General features: G+C 40.1%; 1 protein-coding gene across 2 annotated transcripts in view; it reads left to right on the top strand.

Moving 5' to 3' along the window:
• The window catches only part of RAF1 (Raf-1 proto-oncogene, serine/threonine kinase), a 73,465-nt gene that overhangs the window by 44,073 nt on the left and 8,112 nt on the right, over positions 1–21,280 (top strand). Inside the window, exons 3-11 of one of the 2 annotated variants that reach the window (XM_057554309.1) lie at positions 7,061–7,173; positions 9,904–10,006; positions 10,298–10,455; positions 12,194–12,292; positions 13,951–14,104; positions 14,697–14,756; positions 17,218–17,245; positions 17,356–17,483; positions 17,835–17,952. In XM_057554309.1, coding sequence (XP_057410292.1) covers positions 7,061–7,173; positions 9,904–10,006; positions 10,298–10,455; positions 12,194–12,292; positions 13,951–14,104; positions 14,697–14,756; positions 17,218–17,245; positions 17,356–17,483; positions 17,835–17,952 — 961 coding nt within the window. The remainder of the gene's footprint in view (positions 1–7,060; positions 7,174–9,903; positions 10,007–10,297; positions 10,456–12,193; positions 12,293–13,950; positions 14,105–14,696; positions 14,757–17,217; positions 17,246–17,355; positions 17,484–17,834; positions 17,953–21,280) is intronic. The other variant, XM_057554310.1, reaches the window with a different exon arrangement.

A 21,280-nucleotide genomic window follows, 5' to 3' on the forward strand; every position in this document is an offset into this window, starting at 1 on the left:
TATAGTAGTTTGTGTCTTTTAATCCCATACTCCTAATTTATCCCACCTTTCCCCTTTGGTAACAGTAAGTTTGTTTTCTATATCTGTGAGTCTATTTTGATTTTGTGTATAGATTGATCTGTATTATTTCTAGATTCCACATTTAAGTGATAATCATGTAATATATGTTTTTTCTGTCTGACTGACTTCACTTAGTATGGTATTCTTTTTTTAAGTATTTATTTGGCTGTGCTGGGTCTTAGTTGCAGCACGTGGGATCTTTAGTTGCGGCATGTGGGATCAAGTTCCCTGACCAGGAATTGAACCCGGGCCCCTTGCATTGGGAGCTCGGCGTCTTAACCATGGGACCACCAGGGAAATCCCAGTATGATATTCTTCAGTGGCAATATTTCATTTTTTTTTATGGCTGAGTAATATTCCATTGGTGGGCACTGGGGTTGTTTCCATGTCTTGCCTATTGTAAATAGTGCTGCTATCAACTGGGGTGCATGTATCTTTTCGAATTAGAGTTTTCATCTTTTCTGGATAGATGCCCAGGAGTGGGATTGCTGGATCATATGGTCACTCTAGTTTTAGTTTTGTTTTTGTTTTTAATAAATTTATTTATTTATTTTCGGCCGTGTTGGGTCTTTGTTGCTGCATGCAGGCTTTTTTTTTCTAGTTGTGGTGAGCGGGGGCTACTCTTCGTTTGCAGTGTGCAGTCTTCTCATTGCAGTGGCTTCTCTTGTTGTGGAGTGTGGGCTGTAGGGCACGCCGGCTTCAGTAGTTGTGGTGTGCAGGCTCAGTAGCTGTGGCTCGAGTGCTCTAGAGCTTAGTAATTGTGGCGCATGGGCTTAGTTGCTCTGCAACATGTGGGATCTTCCTGGACCAGGGCTCGAACCCATGTCCCCTGCATTGGCAGGTGGATTCTTTAACCACTGCACCACCAGGGAAGTCCCTAGTTTTAGTTTTTTAAGGAACCTCCATACTCTTTTCCATAGTGTGTGCACTAATTTACATTCCCACCAACAGTGTAATAGGGTTCCACTTAGGGTCTTTGTTAATTGGCTTTCCAGTTGCAGATTTTATTGCTTTATGTTCCTTTCACATCCCTTGCTTTATCCCAGCTCTTGGCCTTCATTCTGTTGTTAGTCTTGCCTGGAATGTCTTCTTTACTGACATTTCCTCTAAACAGATAGTACATTCTTCTTTTTTTAATTTTTAAATTTTTATTGGAGTACAGTTGATTTACAATGTTGTGTTTGTTTCAGGTGTACAGCAAAGTGAATCAGTTGTACATATACATAGATCCACTCTTTTTTAGATTCTTTTCCTATATAGGCCATTACAGAGTATTGAGTAGAGTTCCCTGTGCTATACAGTAGGTCCTTATTAGTTACCAATTTTATATATAGTAGTGTGTATATTGTATATAGTAGTGTGTATATTTCAATCCCAATCTTCCAATTTATTCCTCCCCCCCCCCCTTACCCCGGTAACCATAAGTTTGTTTTCTACATCTGTAACTCTATTTCTGGTTTGTAGGTAAGTACATTTGTACCCTTTTTTTAGATTCCACATATAAGCAATATCATATGATATTTATCTTTCTCTGTCTGACTTACTTCACTCAGTATGATAATCTCTAGGTCCATCAATGTTGCGGCAAATGGCATTATTTCGTTCTTTGTTATGGCTGAGTAATATTCCATTGTATATATGTACCACATCTTCTTTATCCATTCCTCTGCTGATGGACATTTAGGTTGCTTTTATGTCCTGGCTATTGTAAATAGTTGTGCAATGAACATTGGGGTGCATGGATCTTTTTGAATTATGGTTTTCTCCAGATATATGCCCAGGAGTGGGATTGCTGGATCATAGGGTAGCTCTATTTCTAGTTTTTAAAGTAATCTCCATACTGTGCTCCATAGTGGCTGTACTAATTTATATTCCCCCCAACAGCGTAGGAGGGTTCCCTTTTCTCCATGCCCTCTCTAGCATTTATTGTTTGTAGATTTTTTGATGATGGCCATTCTGACTGGTGTGAGGTGAAAATAGTACATTCTTAAGGGGATATATTTCAAAGTGTTCTTTGAAAAATTCCCTTAGACATTTCTGGTGATTAAAAAATTGTTTTGTTGTGAATATTAAAGCAAACTGTTCATTTAAAATTTTTTTGATATTACAAGTATATTGAAGGAAATAAAATTACCTAGAAAAAATTATTTTGGTAAATTTCCTAGGCCTTGTGGCAAAGCTGGAGGTAGCTTAAAAATCACAGCTCTTTTCCAAGGGCACTGGACTAGCCCGTTATTCCTGCATAGTTTCTGACACAAAATCTCAACTTCTCCAAAAATTACTGCTCAAAAAGTTTCTTACTATACTGGGAGGGGAAAAAATAACACCTGATTGAAACAGAAAAGCGAAGTTGTGCTAATTTTGCTTGGCGTGGGACATTTGAGAAAACCTTCCTTCAAAACGTCCACACCTCCTCCTTTCCCACCCTCTGTTTTTTGTGTAAAAGCAGTGCATTGTGTTTATTCTGTGTACCTAGGCGAGGCAAGGTTCCAAGGTTGGCAAGTACAGTCCAGAGTTTTCTCAGTTTGTTTCTAACAGTTCAACTCTCTCCACTTTACTAAAACTTCCTTTATGCTTCTTTTGTGACCCTAAAGAGCCTTCCAGTTATAGTGTTGTACATTTAGGTACATTTTGAACTGAAGGCAAAACTCAAAGGCATTTTAAAGTGTGAGTAAATTTATTTTTGTTCCCTTTCCTAAAAATGAAAGGTTAATGGCTGGCAAAATAAATAATAATAATAATCCCCTTATATTTCAACAGTAGTCTTTCATTTGCAAAGTGATTTTTACCCACTATTTTCTCAATAATTTTCTTTCTTACCTTAAGTGGAGAACCCAGGTGTGAAGTCTGAATGTGATGGGAAGCTGAAGATCATCTGGTGCTTCTTCTGGGCTTTACTGCCACTGTCTTCTCCACCCCCATCTACCAGTTTGCCTGGAAGAGTGGGAAACTTAGTTTGGCGTAATAATTAAGTGTATGGGCCTTGAAGACAACAAGGCCCAAATTTAAATCCCTGTATTGCCTTTTATAAGCTGTATCATGTAAACAAATTACATAATATTTTGAGCCTCTGTTTCCTGACCTTTATGAAATGAGGCTCATGCTGACTACAGTGGCTAGTTCATAAGTAAAATGGCAGTTATGATTATTTCTGAGTGTTTTCTATATCTGTGTATACTTTTTAAAAAATTTTTTTAAATTTTTATTTTTGGTTGTGTTGGTTCTTCATTGCTGTGCACGGGCTTTCTCTAGTTGTGGCGAGTGGGGGCTTCTCGTTGCAGAGCACGGGCTCTAGGCACGTGGGCTTCAGTAGTTGCAGCACATGGGCTCAGTAGTTGCGGCACATGGGTTCTAGAGCGTGCGGGCATCAGTAGTTATGGTGCGTAGGCTCAGTAGTTGTGGCTCACGGGCTCTAGAGCGCAGGCTCAGTAGTTGTGGCACATGGGCTTAGTTGCTCCATGGCATGTGGGATCTTCCTGGACCAGGGCTCGAACCTGTGTCCCCTGCATTGGCAGGTGGATTCTTAAACACTGCATCGCCAGGGAAGTCCGGCATTTGTGTGTCCTTGACAGCCTTCATTTGAGCACAACTGGTGGTTGGGGACGACTGATTTGGAAGCTTGACTTCTCCGACAGCTTTTGAGAAGATTCTGTCAGAGAAAGTTAGTTTCTTCTGTTTCTTTGACCAGAGATGGACTGTGTGTCTCTGGAAGAACCACCTTCTTTCACTAGGCACCCAGCTTCAGGGCAGCACTGAAGGAAGAAGGAGTCATTTGCTGGCCAGCATGGCCAGTCAGCTGTTTGTAATCATCCCCAGGTTGCTTCACTGCTGGAGCCCAGAATGACTATCGTAGTCACTTAGTGGGCTCCAGAGATTAGTCACATTTAGCTGATTACAACCTGTGTCCATGGGGAGTTGTAAGAGAGAAGAGTGATAGAGAGGATCTATGTCTGATTTAAATAATTTCAGAATAATTAGTAGTTGCTTGTCTTTTGAATTTTTCTTGTCGTTTGTTTTGCAAACACTCTTTGACTAACTGCTGCTGCTAATTATTATTGGATGAGTGATTGGATCATAGCTGAGGCCCATTAATTACCACTGGAATCACCCGAGAAGCAGTTTAAAATACAGATTCCTGCGCTTCATTCAAGATGAACTGAATCAGATGGATGTGTTAGAGGGGCAGGCCAGGAAAATATATTTTCACAGGCTCCTCAGATGATTCTAATATCAGCCACATTTGGGAACCCCACTGGATTAGAGGATATTTAAAGAACTGTCTAGCTCTTGGAGCTGTGACTTTTAATGAAGATTAAATAGCACAGATATCACTTTACAGTTTTCAAAGTACTACTGCATAGTATTTGATACAGGTCATGATTCTGTTAATGTGAGTGTTTATTTACTTTTCATTGTCCTCATTCTTGGTGTATTCATAGTTCAGATCATTCTCTCTCCCTTTACTTTGTTGTTTTGTGTCTGGAAGCTGGAAGTTAGTGGGATATTTCTAAGGGTATCACTGCTTCAAGAAACCTTTAAAATAAACTTGTGAAACACTGTAAATGAATATTTAAAAATTTTAAACCTTTAAAATAAGTACACACATCACTCACCTCCCTCTGGGAAGGGGCTGGGTTGGCCATTGTCAGCTGTCACACTTTCACCCAGTGGAAGGACTCTACTTTGGGCAGTTTTGCAAGCACTGCTAATCTACATTCTTCTCTCTCTACAGCCCGTACTGAGTCTAGTTGCCTTACTTTTTGATTAACTTTATTGGCTTTAAAAACAAAATGTATAGGGCTTTTATTGAAATGCTTAAGAGCTTAGGTGAAATTTTTATATAGCTGCCATTATTAGCACCCTGGCACTCACAGTTTATGTTAGGCTTATTTTTTAAATTTTAAGATTTATTTATTTATTTAATTTATTTTTGGCTGCGTTGGGTCTTAGTTGTGGCATGTGGGATCTTCATTGAGGCATGCAGGATCTTTTAATTTTTTTTATTTTTAATTTTTTAATTAATTATTTGTGGCTGCATTGGGTCTTTGTTGCCGCATGCGGGCTTTCTCTAGTTGTGGCGAGCAGGGGCTACTCTTCGTTGCAGTGTGCGGGCTTCTCATTACGGTGGCTTCTCTTGTTGTGGAGCACGGGCTCTAGGTACGCGGGCTCAGTAGTTGTGGCTCGTGGGCTTAGTTGCTCTGCGGCATGTGAGATCTTCCTGGACCAGGGATCGAACCTGTGTCCCCTGCATTGATTGGCACGTGGATTCTTTTTTTTTTTTTTTTTTTTTAATTATTATTTATTTATTTATTATTTTTGTCTGTATTGGGTCTTCGGTTCGTGCGAGGGCTTTCTCCAGTTGCGGCAAGCGGGGGCCACTCTTCATTGCGGTGCGGGGACCGCTCTTCATCGCGGTGCGCGGGCCTTTCTCTATCGCGGCCCCTCCCGTTGCGGGGCACAGGCTCCAGACGCGCAGGCTCAGCAACCGTGGCTCACGGGCCCAGTTGCTCCGCGGCATGTGGGATCTTCCCAGACCAGGGCTCGAACCCGTGTCCCCTGCATTAGCAGGCAGACTCTCAACCACTGCGCCACCAGGGAAGCCCGGCACGTGGATTCTTAACCACTGCGCCACCAGGGAAGTCCTAAGGCATGCAGGATCTTTCATTGCAGTGTGCAGGCTCTTTGTTACAGCACGCAGGCTTCTCTCTAGTTGTGGGGTGCAGGGTTTTCTCTTCTCTAGTTGTGGCGCACAGGCTCCAGGGCGCGTGGCTTCCAGAGCCCGTGGGCTCTGTAGTTTGCAGCACGCAGACTCTCTAGTTGAGGCGCGTGAGCTCAGTAGTTGCAGCGCGCGGGCTTAGTTGCCCCGCGGCATGTGGGATCTTAGTTCCCTGACCGTGGATCAAACCTGTGTCCCCTGCATTGGAAGGCGGATTCTTTTCCACTGGACCACCAGGAAAGTCCCTCTGTTAGGCTTCTGAGCGCCTGCTCAGTTTTTGAAGATTGGGTACAGGGGGATGTGAAGGGGCGTATACTGCTCAGGCTGTCTGGAATGGGTGTGCACATTTATTTAAACTAGCAGTGATGTTTGTCCTGACAGCAGGGCAGAGGCTTTATTTCCTCCACTTCCTGCTTGCCCTCCCTAGTGTGAAGTGCACGTGAGATGGAATTTTTGTTAGGAAGATCAAGCATTTTGTTGAAAATAGGTTGAAATACAAAGTTTTGATCAGAAGAACTCATGTTTGTTTATAGATTGGGTTGGCTTATTTTCCTTTCTGGTGGATATTTATGCTTGCATGAACATTTCATTGAGTCAAACAAATTAGAGATGTAGAAAGGGAAAGTTGATCATTTCTCTCTCCCAACCACTTTCTCATAGGGGTAACAGCTGAGTGTCTATCTTTTCACACTCATACAAGATATATAAACATATATAGGTTCCCCACCCTTTAAATAATCTTACTCTTTGTATTATTCTGAAAAATATTTTCCCCCAGTTAATATGAACACCCTCTGACGAGTCATTATAAGTAATATATTAGCAGCACCGTGTGACACATACAGGTGTTCTGTACTTTATTCAAGCACTTACCTATTGCTGGACATTCTGGGTGCTTCCTCTGTGTGTGTGTTTGCCATTATTGTTGACCCTTGAACAACTCAGGGGGTTACGGGCGCCAACCCCGTGTGCACTTGAAAATCCGAGTATAACTTATAGTCAGCCCTTGGTATATGTGCTCTGTATCTGCTGTTCCATATCCTCGGATTCAACAAACCACAAATCATGTAGTACTGTAGTGTTTCCTATTGAAAAAAATCCACGTATAAGTGGACCTGTGCAGTTGAGAGCCGTGTTGTTCAAGGGTCAACTGTACAAGCAATGCTGTCATAAAATCTTCTACATATACCCTTACAGACTGGTGGATTGATTTCTCTATTCACCTTTCCAAGGGATGTGCTTGTGCAGCCTGTGTTGGTTCTAAAGGTGGTCCTTTGTTTGTAGGTCAATGTGCGGAATGGAATGAGCTTGCATGACTGCCTTATGAAAGCTCTCAAGGTGAGGGGCCTGCAACCAGAGTGCTGTGCAGTTTTCAGACTTCTCCACGAACACAAGGGGTAAGAACTCAAAAGTCAGCCAGCTCTTCCTTCATACTAGTAAGGATTTCCTAGCTTCAAATAATAACTGTTTCCATTTTAAAAAAAATTGTTTTAGCTTCCTATAGAATAGTGAATATTTGAATACCCTTGTGTATAAAGAGACAATTCAGAAAACTAAGATACCAAGAACTTGAAAATTTTGCTTGAACATTGCATTGGAAGATAAAATACATGTTAATTGTTGGATAGTGTTTCCATAGAAGGAAACAGTAATGTCAGATGGTATGTTTCTTGAGAGCAAGATTTTTGTGTTTGCTATAATGCAGTTAACAGAGTGGGTACTCAGAAAGTGTTTCATTATTATTTATAGTTAAAGAATACTGTCTTTAAGAGGTTAACTTTTATAATTCACTCCTTTTTATTCAGTTAATATTTACTGAATCCCAGCAGTTTGACAGACACAGGGCTAAAAGATGCAGGAGAATTTCTGCTTCAAGGAGGATCAGTGTAGTTCATCCTATTCCTAATGGTGGTAGCAAGATAGAGGCATTGCCTCAAAAGTCTAGGAGTAATACCCCATAGCATCAGAGCCATCTGTGACTATCTGTTACCTGTTATTGTTTCCCCCCAAATCTGGGATAATAACCTTAATTTTACCTTCTTGGAAAGTGCTAGTTCTGTTATTGATCTTCAGCTTAACATCTTCTATATTTCAAGGGGCTCCCCAGTTTGAGAGAGTAGCCTAGGGAATGAGTACTCAAAATGTTGCCAAATCTTGGCTCCCTGTTCACTGATGCCGAATAAAAATAGGGAGACAGAGATTTGGAAGATAAGAAATAGAGAGGCTTTTTATTTTCTTTGCCAGGCAAAGGGAAGACACAGCAGGCTAGCGCCTCAAGAACTGTGTCCCCCTGTCCTGGGGAATTACAGGGGGTCTTACAGGTGGAACTGGCAGTCCAGGGTAAGTGATAAGGATGAAAGTGGTGAAGGTCCTGTATTCTTCTTCTTGCAGTATTTTAAAACAGTCACTGTTGGCATCAGGCAGCCTGGTAATTGGGTCCATTTATCTCTGGGTTATCAGAGGGGTGACCTTCTTTATGAAATGTAAACAGCTACAAGGGGTGATTTGTTACAAGAGAATGCAGCCAGAATAAATGCCAGGTGCAGGGAACAATTCATATGGAATCAGAGAGTAATTAGCTTTGTTTAGCTTTGTGAAGGACAAGTCTAGCTACAAGTGTTTGTTAGTAGTAACAGCTAAAGAATAACCAAGATTGCTTAACTCTTTCAGGCCTGTTTATGCTGTTTCCCCAGCCTGTTCATTGTTTATTTTCCTTATTTATCAGAAAAGTTTCATTTCTATTTTTGCTGCAACAAAAAGGGTGAGCATAAATTCATCTGTTTATGTTATTCCTCTCAGCTTAGGGGGCTTTTTGCTGAAGTGCAAATCTTTGAAGCAGATGCCAGTTTTATGTGGGTCCAGTCCCAGGTTGGTCCCCAAGCCAGAGCATAGTGCTCCCTAAAGAGTAGAGAGACTCTGAGACGGTGAGGGGCTTGATCCACTCTTGTCCGCGGCTGCATTTGTTTGGAGCTACCCTAGGTTCTCTTTTGGGTGGATGGCACCTCAGGACTGATCAGGAAACAGGACTGACCCTCTCCCTCTTCATTAGGGCAAAACAGGACTTTGGAGTAATGTTGGGTTTCCCAGACCTTGTATAGGGAATTATATTAAGGGATGGATTATTTCCTGCTATATAATCAGAAAGATGGCTCTAATAGGCTTCTCATAGGTGAAGGGAGAGGTTGGAATGGTGCTGTATATGTGGTGTTCTCTCCCTACCTGAGAATATTCTTCCGTCAGGAGATGGGCCAGATAAACTAGATAGGCATGAGAAAGGCACTGGGCATTAATTTTTACTTAAATGTACCTATTTTTCTGTCTTGTTTAGGCACAGAAAGAGTGGTTTCAGAGTAAATTTTAAGACAGTTAAGTCTTTCATCAATTTATATGTATAGACTCTGCGGACAGTTCTACAGATTTAAGCCCATTCTTCATAGAAAAGTGCATTTTATTTGTGATTCCTTTCTATTTATGTATTTTCTAGATTGAAGTAGGCTAGTGAAGATTAAATTTTGCTACTGTAGCAATATTTATAACCCATTTTATAGGATTTTAGGATTTTTATAGGATTTTAATGTTATAAAGTCCAATTTATTGCACATTTCCTTTATCATGAGATTGTTTTATTTCATTGTTTAAAAAAAACTTTATTCTAAGAGTACAAGCTTTGGAGTCTGACTGACCTGGATTCCAAATAGGCCTTTACACTCTGTGTGTTGAGCAAGTTACCTTCTTAGAGCCCCATTTCTCTCATTTTTAAGATGAGGATAATGCCCATTTCATAGGTTTGTTTTTTTTTTCCCCCCATATTTATTTTATTTGGTTGTACTGGGTCCTTAGTTGTGGCATGCAAACTCTTAGTTGCAGCATGCATGTGGGATCTGGTTCCCTGACCAGGGATCAAACCCGGGCCCCCTGCATTGGGAGCACAGAGTCTTATCCACTGCGCTACCAGGGAAGTCCCTATAAGTTTGTTGTATGAATTAAATGTCAGTGTTGTATGGGATTTAAGTTTTATGTTTATGTAGCATGAGCTAAATGGTAGCTGTTGTTATTACTGGTATTCAACTCTTTCACCTAATTTAAATATTTCCCTTTCATATTATGTTTTTTAAAACCCTCTTTAGTAAAAAAGCACGTTTAGATTGGAATACTGATGCTGCCTCATTGATTGGAGAGGAACTTCAAGTAGATTTCTTGGATCATGTTCCGCTCACAACACACAACTTTGTAAGTTGCAGATCTCTTCTCTCTTTGTGTATGTTGGGTGCTTTGGCTGGCACAATAGGAATTTCTCAGAGATAATAAGTATATATGTTGTTGGATTGTTTAAAGCTGTGCCATTGTTTACAGTAAAGCAATTTAGGTGTCATTAGATCACAGATGTACTTCAATTTCTGTGTATGAATTTTACAAATGTTGGAAGTATGATTCTTCATTCTGATAAAACCTCTTGGGGGTCAAGAAGGAAATTATTTTGTTTTTTATTCAGTATAATTTACACCTGTGTTCTTGTTCCAGGCTCGGAAGACCTTCCTGAAGCTTGCCTTCTGTGACATCTGTCAGAAGTTCCTGCTAAATGGGTTTAGATGTCAGACTTGTGGCTACAAGTTTCACGAGCATTGTAGCACCAAAGTACCTACTATGTGTGTGGACTGGAGTAATATCAGACAACTCTTGTGAGGCATTGTTCTTTTTTCAAAGAATATAAGGGGGCAGGGAGATATAAACCTCTTTTGAGGATGCATACTGTATATATGACTGACAAGTCTGGGTTTTAGACTTATTAAATGAATTATCATGATCTGGAAACGATCTACTTTAGAAACATGACAGTTCTGAAACTATCAAGTTTTAATGTGGTATATAACACTCTAAAACGAGCTGGTAGGAGTATTACCTGTCAAATAGAGATTGATATACTGTGCTTCAGTAAGGCAAAGAGTAGAGGGATATGAAAACCCCCCCCAGATTTTTTTTTTTACTAGGTTGCTAGTAGACACTACTCTGTCTACTTTTAAATAACACTGAACAGACCTCTGACATCGAGAAGGAGCAGAAAGTGTGGTTGGTGCTGTTTTCTTCACCTCAAACTAGGGAAAACATTAGTCTTAAAATTATATTACAGTAAACCTTAAAAAACACATGTATTGGGCTTCCCTGGTGGCGCAGTGGTTGAGAATCTGCCCTGCCAATGCAGGGGACACGGGTTCGAGCCCTGGTCTGGGAAGATCCCACGTGCCGCGGAGCGACTGGGCCCGTGAGCCACAATTGCTGAGCCTGCGCGTCTGGAGCCTGTGCTCCGCAACAGGAGAGGCCGCGATGGTGAGAGGCCCGCTCACTGCGGTGAAGAGTGGCCCCCGCTTGCCGCAACTAGAGAAAGCCCTCGCACAGAAACGAAGACCCAACACAGCCATAAATAAAATAAATAAATAAACATAGAATGATCATTTAAAAAAAAAAAGATTAAAAAAACCCAAAACACATGTATCCCTCAGGAGACAAACCAGTTACTAAAATATATTCCATATACACAAACTGGTTTCTTTAGTAAGGTTTAAATTAAAAGTTACATATTCCAGAGAACCTCTTAAAAACTATTAACAGGGATATGAAAAGTCAAAGATGAACTTTTATCCTTTTTTGAAGGTACTAGAAAAACTAAGGGAGTGTTATCATTAAACTACCATGGGAACATCTTTTTTGCTTTCGTGGTAGTCACATGTTGCTTTTGCAAAGAGAGCTTGGGTAGCATAAACAGCACAGACTTTGGAGTCCAGCAGACATTGGTCAAAATCTCAGTGTTGTCATTAACTATCTGTTATCCCCTCTGAGCCTTAGCTCACTCATCTGAAAAACGGGGGTATTACCATGGTTGCAGTGTTCTTTTGAGGCTTAACTGAGATAGCATGTGAATTTATCGGGCACCAAGTGCTCATCTCATGGAGGGAAGATGCCCAGTTAATGTTAATATCACTTTTCTTCTTATTTATGACTTTTGGTGCTGAAGGTTATCTATCCTTCATATTTCTGTCTTTTCATTTGTGCGTTTCCAAGACAGAATGTTTCTGAAAAGCTCTACGTGATTTAGGTTATAAAATGCCCTACTCTAGCTTAAAAAAACACATTATTTTGATATGGCTGGACATTGGGCCAGTATTTCCTAGAAATGCACACTAGAGACTCTGTGCTCATTGGCCGGTCAAGATTGTTCACATTCTGTAGTCATTCAAACCCAGTCACTTGGGTAGCCCCTTACCTTGGGTAGCCCCTTACCCTGGGTAGCCGGAAGTGGTCCAGGAAAATGTGACTAGGAAAAGTTGAGTTTGAGTAGCTGTGAGTTTGCAAGGCCAGGCAGGCTGACTGTGAAATTACTACTGCAAGTCTATAAACCAGTCTTCTTCTGATTTCATTTAGGCTGTTCCCAAATTCCATTGTTGGTGATAGTGGGATCCCAGTAATGCCTTCTTTGACAATGCGTCGGATGCGAGAGTCTGTTTCCCGGATGCCTGTTAGGTATTTTTTTTTACCTACTGCTTTTCTTTTGGAAAGTTGTATTAAGAGTTCCCTTGCGTTCCCTCCTCTCTCTGTGTAAACCCTTTGCTGCTTCTGTGGAACTCAGCATTGGCGTTAGAGCAAAACGTAGGACTTTTTCTCTGTGGTCCTCTAGTTCTTAAATTCTGGAAAGTGACTCTGACTACAATTTATTCTATTATCCTAGCATGTCCCTTTTGTATCTCATTACATTTTAAAGAGTTTGAGATTTTGCCTTCCTCAGTATGCAGTGAGCCTCAGGGAAAGCGTCCCAAAACGATATACAATGATTCGGTAAAAATAAAACCCTCAATTTTGAAATGCTTATTATGGCCTTGCATTGCTGAAACCATGGTATTGGATTGGCCAAAAAGTTCGTTCGGGTTTTCCCATAACATCTTATGGCAAAATCTGAACGAACTTTTTGGCCAACCAAATATTGAATAAACTGCTATCTTGAAAAGAATCTAATTAGATTTTTAATATAAATATCTGTTTTAATGTGCCTGTGAGTTTGCACATAATTTGTCTTTACTCTGTTTTCTGGCTTTAAAATTAGAGTTTTGTTGAGTCCACATGCCTTACTGTTACACGTGAATTTGGAACCTAAAATAAATCTACATCTTTGTCCAAAATATCTGACTTTAATTTATATATAATCATATAATATTTACTGGCCTTTGTAAGACTGTCATGGAAATTGTTAAAGGCAGTATATCTCAGAACAAGGAATTTGTACTGAAGTGATATCTGTATATATTTGTATATGATTTTTATTTTTCTTGATAATTTGAAAAGCAAACCTGACCGAAAAACTGTACTTGCTTCTGAAGATTTAGATAGAAGAAACCAGGCCTCTGAAGGCATTAATGTTGAATTGCCTGGAAAGGCAATTGCAATAGAGCAATTTCTCTTAGAAAAAAAGTCTTTTATCTCTTGAATCTATGCATGGTGCTACTTGAATCTAAACAAAACTCCGAGTAATCTTTGGAGCAAATAATGAGAATGTTAAACTTAATGCGTGTTCCCAGATTGGTTGGTGGGAGAGTGGCGTTGGGTAAAAGAAGCCAGTGATAAATTTCAGTTAGGTATTGAAACCTAAAAACTGAATTCACATTAATTGATTTTGTGAGCTGTTTATGGGGGGAGAGAATGCACAGCAGATAAAATGCTGGCCTGTTTGCAGCTATGCTTGGCAGATCTAACCGTCTATTAAAAAATCTTCCTTAAAGTTTTCTAATTTAGTCTCTAAATTAACCTGGGCAAGTTCCAACTAGCTTTTGTAGGGGGTAGTATTGGTTGACAAATGCTAATCTGTTCTTTCCCAGAGATGGTCTAAAAATTCGGAGTATCCTGTAGAGGTGATTTACTAAATAGAAGAAAACTTATAACGTATCATTTCTTTTCACATGACTTCAGAGCACATATATTATTTACTTTTTAAAAATTTGCATGCAAAGGCATCTAAACAAGAAACATTTTAAATGGTGCATATTGAAAGAAAGGAACATTTTTGTCAAAGTTTGTAGTATAAGTAGGGTTTGCCCCCAAGTATCTTAATGAAATAGGTAGTTGAAAGACTTTACCAATACAGAGGCCTGAGTGTCAACCATGGAATTTTCTTTCTCCTTCTCACCTAGTTCCCAGCACAGATACTCCACACCCCACGCTTTCACATTCAACACCTCCAGCCCCTCCTCTGAAGGTTCCCTCTCCCAGAGGCAGAGGTCGACGTCCACACCTAATGTCCACATGGTCAGCACCAACTTGCCCGTGGACAGCAGGATGATTGAGGTAATAGGGTCCTTTGCGGGTGGTAAAGAGTGTCAGTTATTCGGCTGGGGTTGACGGTTGTGTCAGAGAGTTTTGGGTTTCAAACCTGATAAGGAATGTTGCAGCACTTTGTCAGGTCTCTGGACTTTTTGATTTCTTATTCACTACATCTTGAGACTAGCTTAATTAATCTGGTTGGTATATCATTCAAGTGGAGAACTGAAATTTCCTGAAGAAATGTTAACATTTGAACTGATTCTTTCCATGTTAGATTTGAATAGGATTTCAGTGAACTAGTGAATAAGATACATAAAGAGTAGTTTCTTTTTCATGTGGGAAAGAAAATAATAGTGATAGAGGACTACAAACTCTCTGAAAGACTTTAAGTGATTTTATTTAGAAATAAAAGGGTAGAGTCACAGGACTTTAATAAGCAGGTATTCAGGGAGATATAAATGCGCAAAGCTAGTGTTTTCAAACTGCTTTTTCTTTTCTTGGCTTTATTGTATGTTCTGTTTGGTTTGCTTTCTAGTTCATCTTTATTAACAACTGAATACACTTAAAATACTTCGTTTGTTCTTTATTCTTCTTATTTCTCATTGCTTTGGACTAGAATAACAGCCTGAATGCTTCTCCCAGGGCGTGGTCCAGACGATTTTGTTTGAGGGGAAGAGTAGGTATTCTTCTTCATGCCTTTGCTTTCTTGTAAAGTAGCAGGATTGCTAAGACTGTCAGTAGCCTATCAAAAATGAAACAATCACTAAATTTTATGTTTCTTGTCAGACTTGGTCTCATGTTTTCTTTTTTGGCAATAGCATATTTGGGAGTAAAAAAATAACTGTATGTAGTATTGCTGATAGCTGAAATCAGTTTCTCAAGTGAGATTTTGAGGCCAGGGGTATTAAAAAAAATTTTTTTTAATCATTTTCAACTAAAGACGAATGCTAGATTTGTTTAGTTGTTACTCAACAGCATCACTATTCTATTTATATTTTGTTTAGAAACAAAATGTGTCCGTTTGGTTGGTATGCCCTGAAAATCCTTTGATAAGCTTTTATCAAAGACAGCTGTGCTCTGTCTACATCATGAATTGTTCCTTGAAAAACCTCAGGGCCACCCACTACCTCACGCACAGCTTACGTACCTCACTCAGACCTCACATCATTTTCGACATACTTGTCCTACCAGTGAGACGTGGGAGGGACTCAACAAAAGAGTTGGCTTTCGAATGTGGGGCCTAAACTGGTCATTTGGGGGCACTTTGGTTATCACAAGATTATTGTGAGGGGGTCATGTATATGCACGCTATGAGTTTTATTGTTTCTATTGTATTGTCACTAGCCCTGATAATAATACAGTAATATACCAGTTACTTTTCTTCTGATATATGATTTAGTCCTGTATAAACACTCTAATACTTAGAGGGAACATGAAAAGTGAAAATTCTTGAAGCTTTATTATAGAATAACTAGCACATTTGTGGTGCTTAATCCTCTCTGTACTTTAGAAGCAGACCAAATTTTTATTCCTGTTTTGTAAAAATTACATATGATTCAGCATTTTAAAAGTATACTTTCTTGCTTTGTTTAAACCGTCTTAGTTCTCTTTAACTAATATTTAGATTTTGAGATGATGATAAATCAGTCCAGCTGTAGAAACTAGCACAGAATTAAGTATGAGGTATGTAAGTGGATACGGGGAAGAAAATTATGACGACATTAAGAAAAAATCCTAGTGCATGGGAATGTAATTCTGGTCAGTAAAAATACATTGTGCCACGCTTTGACTAAAAACAAAGAATAGATTAGTTGAATAATAAAGCTACAGCTGCTAAATATTCTACTGAAATTCAAGTTATTTTTGGAGAAAGTTTTGTCTACCTGGCAGTCATCCTGTCATACTTAAAAGCATGTAGGTTCCTAGGTTTCCCGCCTTCCCTCCCAGACATACTTAAATCAGTCCTAGTGGGGTGGAGGGGCTTGGGAATCTGTATTCTTAAACACCTCTCCTGGTGATTCTGAAGACTGGCCAGGTTTGAGAACCCCAGAACCAGGCTTTATTGGCAAATTCTGAAGATGTTTGGGTGGGGCTGCGAAAGTGGGGGAGGGGCAGCTTGGCCTGTGATTCTTCTTATCTCTTGTAAAGATGTCATAGCGTGTGAGCATTCTGGTAATGGTTGTGTGAAAAAAAGGATCCTGTCTTTACTGTGGTTACACAAAGAAAACAGAGTAAGACTTCCAAGAGAAATAATCCTTTTTGAGGATATGGGGACCAAGTATTTTTCTATTATTGTTATTTATATATTCCAAGTGAGGATTTATAAAAATGAGGATTTAGGTCTCATGGAGCGCCCTGTGATTTAAACTGTTCCAACTAAACAGTTTAATAAATTCTAAAGGTAGCCTTTGACCTCTCACCTGAGTAGAATGTAACTAGTTTCAGAGCTTACCCATAAGATCTGAGGAGCATTTTGTGATGAATGAGCTCATGGCTGAGATCCGTGGGTGGTGATTTTTAGTTCTTTTTCTGCCACCTACTGGTTGTGTGACACTCGCCATGTTCCTTTATCTGTTCACATGTGTTTTCTTATATGTAAAATGTAGGTTTTAGATTAGGGGATTTATGGTCCTTCCAGCTTTCTATGATATTAGGTTTGGATAAAATATGTAGTCGTGGTGCTTACCCATAGCAAATCCAACTCCTAGAGGGGTAACAGTGAACTTGCCACTGAACCCCTCATTAAAAATATTTTATTATTATTTTTTTGAGCTTCAGTGGAGCAAGATCCCCAACCACTGGAAGGAGCTCAGCTTGATAGTAACTTTGCCAGCCTTCCTTTAAAGAGTATCAGTCTGCAGTGTGCATTGCTTTCTTCAGAGAAAAAAGAATGCTGCTTTATTGTGTATGAGAAATTAGCATCAGTCCTCCTAATATTTGATGATAACAATCTTGGAGATATTGGCCACAGACATTTGATGAATTTAATCAAAGAAAAGTTAGAGTATGTAATTAGACCTTTTGTGTTTTAGAGATTTTATAATCCACTTTGCTCCTGTAAATCCTTCTCCCTTTCCCTCCCCCAGAGAACATCTTTTATAGTGCAGAAATTGACCAGCTTTCCTTTTCTGTTTCAGGATGCAATTCGAAGTCACAGTGAATCAGGTACTTGTCTAAGTCATTTAGCAAATAGTCATGGGCTTTTTCTCTTTATGCTGTGCATCTTCTGTTGGCTTAGCCATGTGTGAATTCTGTTTGTCTTGTCTATTATTAAGCCTCACCTTCAGCCTTGTCCAGCAGTCCCAACAATCTGAGCCCAACAGGCTGGTCACAGCCCAAAACCCCTGTGCCGGCACAGAGAGAGCGGGCACCGGGATCCAGCACCCAGGAGAAAAACAAAATTGTGAGTATGGTCAACAGTACCTCCTGCATGTTAGGGTTCAGTAAGAAAAGCTTAGTCAGAAATGAGAATGCCTTTAATTTTAGGGTTGGGGGACTCTAATTAAATGAATACGTTATAAATGTCAATGCCATTTTTGGCATGCTTACATTGGAAAACTTGCTGCTTTGTTGCAAGGCGGGGCACAACTAAAACGGTATTTTCTCAAAAGACAAAAACTGGAATTATAGTTAATATGTCTATCTTTAAAAGATATGGGAATGGATGGAGTTGGGTTGATCTTTTCTTTGACACCCTTGTTAAACAGTCTTTTAACAGTCCACGGAGTATATCAGTGATCTCTGCTTGTTTTAGAGGCCTCGTGGACAGAGAGATTCAAGCTATTACTGGGAAATAGAAGCCAGTGAAGTGATGCTCTCCACTCGGATTGGGTCAGGCTCCTTTGGAACTGTTTATAAGGGCAAGTGGCATGGTAAGTTTGGGGCCCCCTCCCTTTACTACCAGGGTGAAGTCACGTTTCAGTCCAGAGAGGGCCAGGCAGGCTCACAGCAGCACTCTCCAAGGGTACTTGATTGCATGTGAAGATTGAACTTAACGGTATCTCAGTGACATTTCATACTGTTCTTTCTAAGACTCAGCAATGCTATAATTGGTATGAAAAAGTTTTCAGGGTAATGAGAAATTGGTGAAGAGTTGAGCACCATAGTGAAATGTCACAGTCTCTTATAAACTGATTAAATACAGTGTGCGCCTGGGAGGAACATGCTTTGAAGCTCCTTAAATGTGTTTAAGAGGCTGTTGCTATTAGGAGGGGCATGGATTCTGGAAACTTAAAACTGGAAAGGACCTTAGAGATTTTACATGCCAGAAAACCAAGGTCCCCAAGAAGGGGAACTACCATACCCATGGTCAAACAGTTGGGCACAGGAAAGCCAGGAGCCTCCTAAAACAGATTTTCTTTGCTCTGCCCTGGGATTGGTTGTGGGAATTTCTATCAAACAGGAATGCACAGACTTAATTCTTGAATCTGTGGGGAGTTGACATTCTTATTTTAATGGAAACACTTTGTCACTTGGAAGAAACTTTCTATTTTAAGGTCTGTGGCCAAAGCTTCTGTATTTTGTCAACATACTTAACATTTCTGTCAGGTTTTTAATGCCTCTGGCTTTAGGATGTCAGCCAGAAAATAGAGTATTTTCTTGAAAATGCTACATGTTCCCCAAAAGACATCTCTTCTAAATTCAGATTTTAATAAAGCAAACAACAACAACAAAACCACACACAAAACCTAAAGTGCCTAGATGCCTGTGTTTCTACTTTGGACGCCACCATATTTATCTTTATACATAAATGGACAAAGTTATGAGCGTAAAATACATTGGAGCATTAAAATTCAAGTTGCTAAAAACTGAGGAACACTGGGTTTTCCACTTATAACTAATCATCTGACAAATTTCTCGTTCTTTGCAGGAACTGGCAAAGGACTGAACATTTGTAGATACACGTAGGGTGACTCCTTTTCTTTCAAAAATTGTGTCTAATATACTACTGGCCTGCCTCCTGGGTCACTGAGAAATTATGCTGTTGCAGAATATTTTCTAAATAGATGTCATAAATGTCTTGGTGATCCCTTAGAAAAGAAAAACACAATTTTGTGAGATTGAGTGCTTGTATCTGAGACAAGAAGGCTGTAAGTAATTGCAGGAAGTGGAGCAGAAAACACTGCTTTTAATGCTTCCATTAGGAGCATTTTATCATTTTTATCCGTTTTGAAGCCTCAGCTAAAAGCCAATACATGCAGTTTAAGTTGGGCCCAAATTTAAGCCTCCTCTGATTGAGCACTTTTATTTGGGGGTTCATAGTTTTTCAGAGCATTAGATTTGCCACAGTACTGCCTTGAGCTTGCGTTTTCTCTCAATCTCGAACTTTTAGATTATGGTAAGGAGATGTATTTGCTATAGTGTTACTTCCATAAAGACAACTGTTAGAATGTAGATAACATCTAATGCTTTAAGATTCTACTTTTTCTAAGTTAAGAGTGTCAAAAGTCGGAGGAGCGAGGAGCAGTGGACTTTTAGCCCCTCAGAAAGCAAGCCATGGTCTGTGAATGAAGAGGAAAATGAGAGGGTCAAGGAAAGCGTAATTTCTAGATTGAGTATTTTGTGCTATATTTGCTTCCTTTTTTTTTCCCTGTTGCTTTTCTGATTCCTATATATAATAGAATATTTTATTCAATTTCTTAAAAATTACAGCTGTTTTGGTGATCCCCGCCCCGCCCCACCGCTGCCCCAATTCTGCCCGTCGGCTGTGAACAGAAAAAGTCTTAAAGCAGCCAAAGTGGAGGCCTCAGATCCGTGAACTAAGCGCACTTTATGTACAGAAGAGACCCTTTGGGCCCAAGTGCAGAGTCAGAGTCTCCTTTTGAGCATGAATTTGGGGTCTGATTTGGCAGCCTCTGCTAATTACAGACAACATATTAAAAGAGATGAAGATAGCAGTTGAAGCTGTCAGACTGTTAGCAGCGAGGTCACTTACAGCATGAGAAGAAGGCAGCAACCCCCTCAAGAGCAGATCCCCCAACCTGAGAACGCTCTTGGGCCACAGTGTGAAGTCAGCAGCCTGGTATAACCATGTATGGGGATCCCCAGCCCAGCCTAAGGCTGAGGTTTGCCATTTTGACTGAGTCAATAAGAAGTGGAGGAATGGTGTTCATTCTGTTTCTGTTCTGGAAAGCAGGGGTGTGTATAATAAGTTTTAGACAATCTCAGATGATTAAAGCAGGGAAATTAATTGGTGTTTAAAAAGGTAAAAACATTTGAAATTCACCAGTGATAGTAGCTCGCTCTTCTTCAATGGTAGATGAATAATATTAACGTAATATCTGATTAAAAACATGATAACCAATAGCCGTGTATCTTAACTTGCTTGTACTACATTTGCCTCTGACTTTACTATGAAGGGAAAGTAAGAAGTTCTGGTTTGAGTACTTCATGTAGTTATTAAGCAGTGTTACTGAATGCCTATTGCACGGAATGCTGGAGAGGTGGACTTGGTCATGATGTGCTTGGCCCCGAGGACTGCTGAGCAACTAAGTCCCCGGTATTCCCTGCTAGAGGCTGTGCCCACTTCCAGCTCCAGAGCTTCAGACAGACAGCTTTTCAATTCATAACTTGCCTTGCTGACAGTTGCATCATAGAATTCACTCATTTCTTCAGCCAGTGTTTCCTGAGCATTCTTCTAATACCGAGCATTTTTCTAGGGGCTAGGAATGAAGCCCTGAGCAAAACAGATAAAAATTCTTTCTCTTATGGAGTTGATATTCTGGTGGGGATAATAACCAAGAAAAGCAAATTAGATAGTGTGTCCTAAGTGCTACGGAGAAAAATGGAGGAAAGCAGGTATAGAGCGGCAGGCCTGGTTCATAGGTTTTAGTAGACTGGTTAGGGAGGAATCTGCTGAGGAAGTGGCATTTGGGAAGCAGCAACAGCAGATGCAAAATGGGCCACTCACCTGGCCTGTCCGAGGAACTCAAGGAGGTCTGAATGGCTTTAGTAGGATGAGCGAGGGAGAGGCTCATAGAAGTGAGGTCTGGGGTGTGGGTTATAGGGTACCGTAAAGACTTTGGATATCATTTGGGTGAAATGGGGGTCTCAGATTGTGCAAGATCTTTAGGAGGTTTGGCCAGCCTTGGCCTGAAAACCAGAGTGATAGGGAGCTCATGAGTTACCTGAAAAGTCATTCTAGCTCTGGGCATTTCCTACCAGTGGAAAACCGTTCTGTATAGGAGTTGAAATTGGTTT

This window comes from Balaenoptera acutorostrata, chromosome 10 (genome assembly GCF_949987535.1).
Source record: "Balaenoptera acutorostrata chromosome 10, mBalAcu1.1, whole genome shotgun sequence".
Classification (NCBI taxonomy): domain Eukaryota; kingdom Metazoa; phylum Chordata; class Mammalia; order Artiodactyla; family Balaenopteridae; genus Balaenoptera; species Balaenoptera acutorostrata.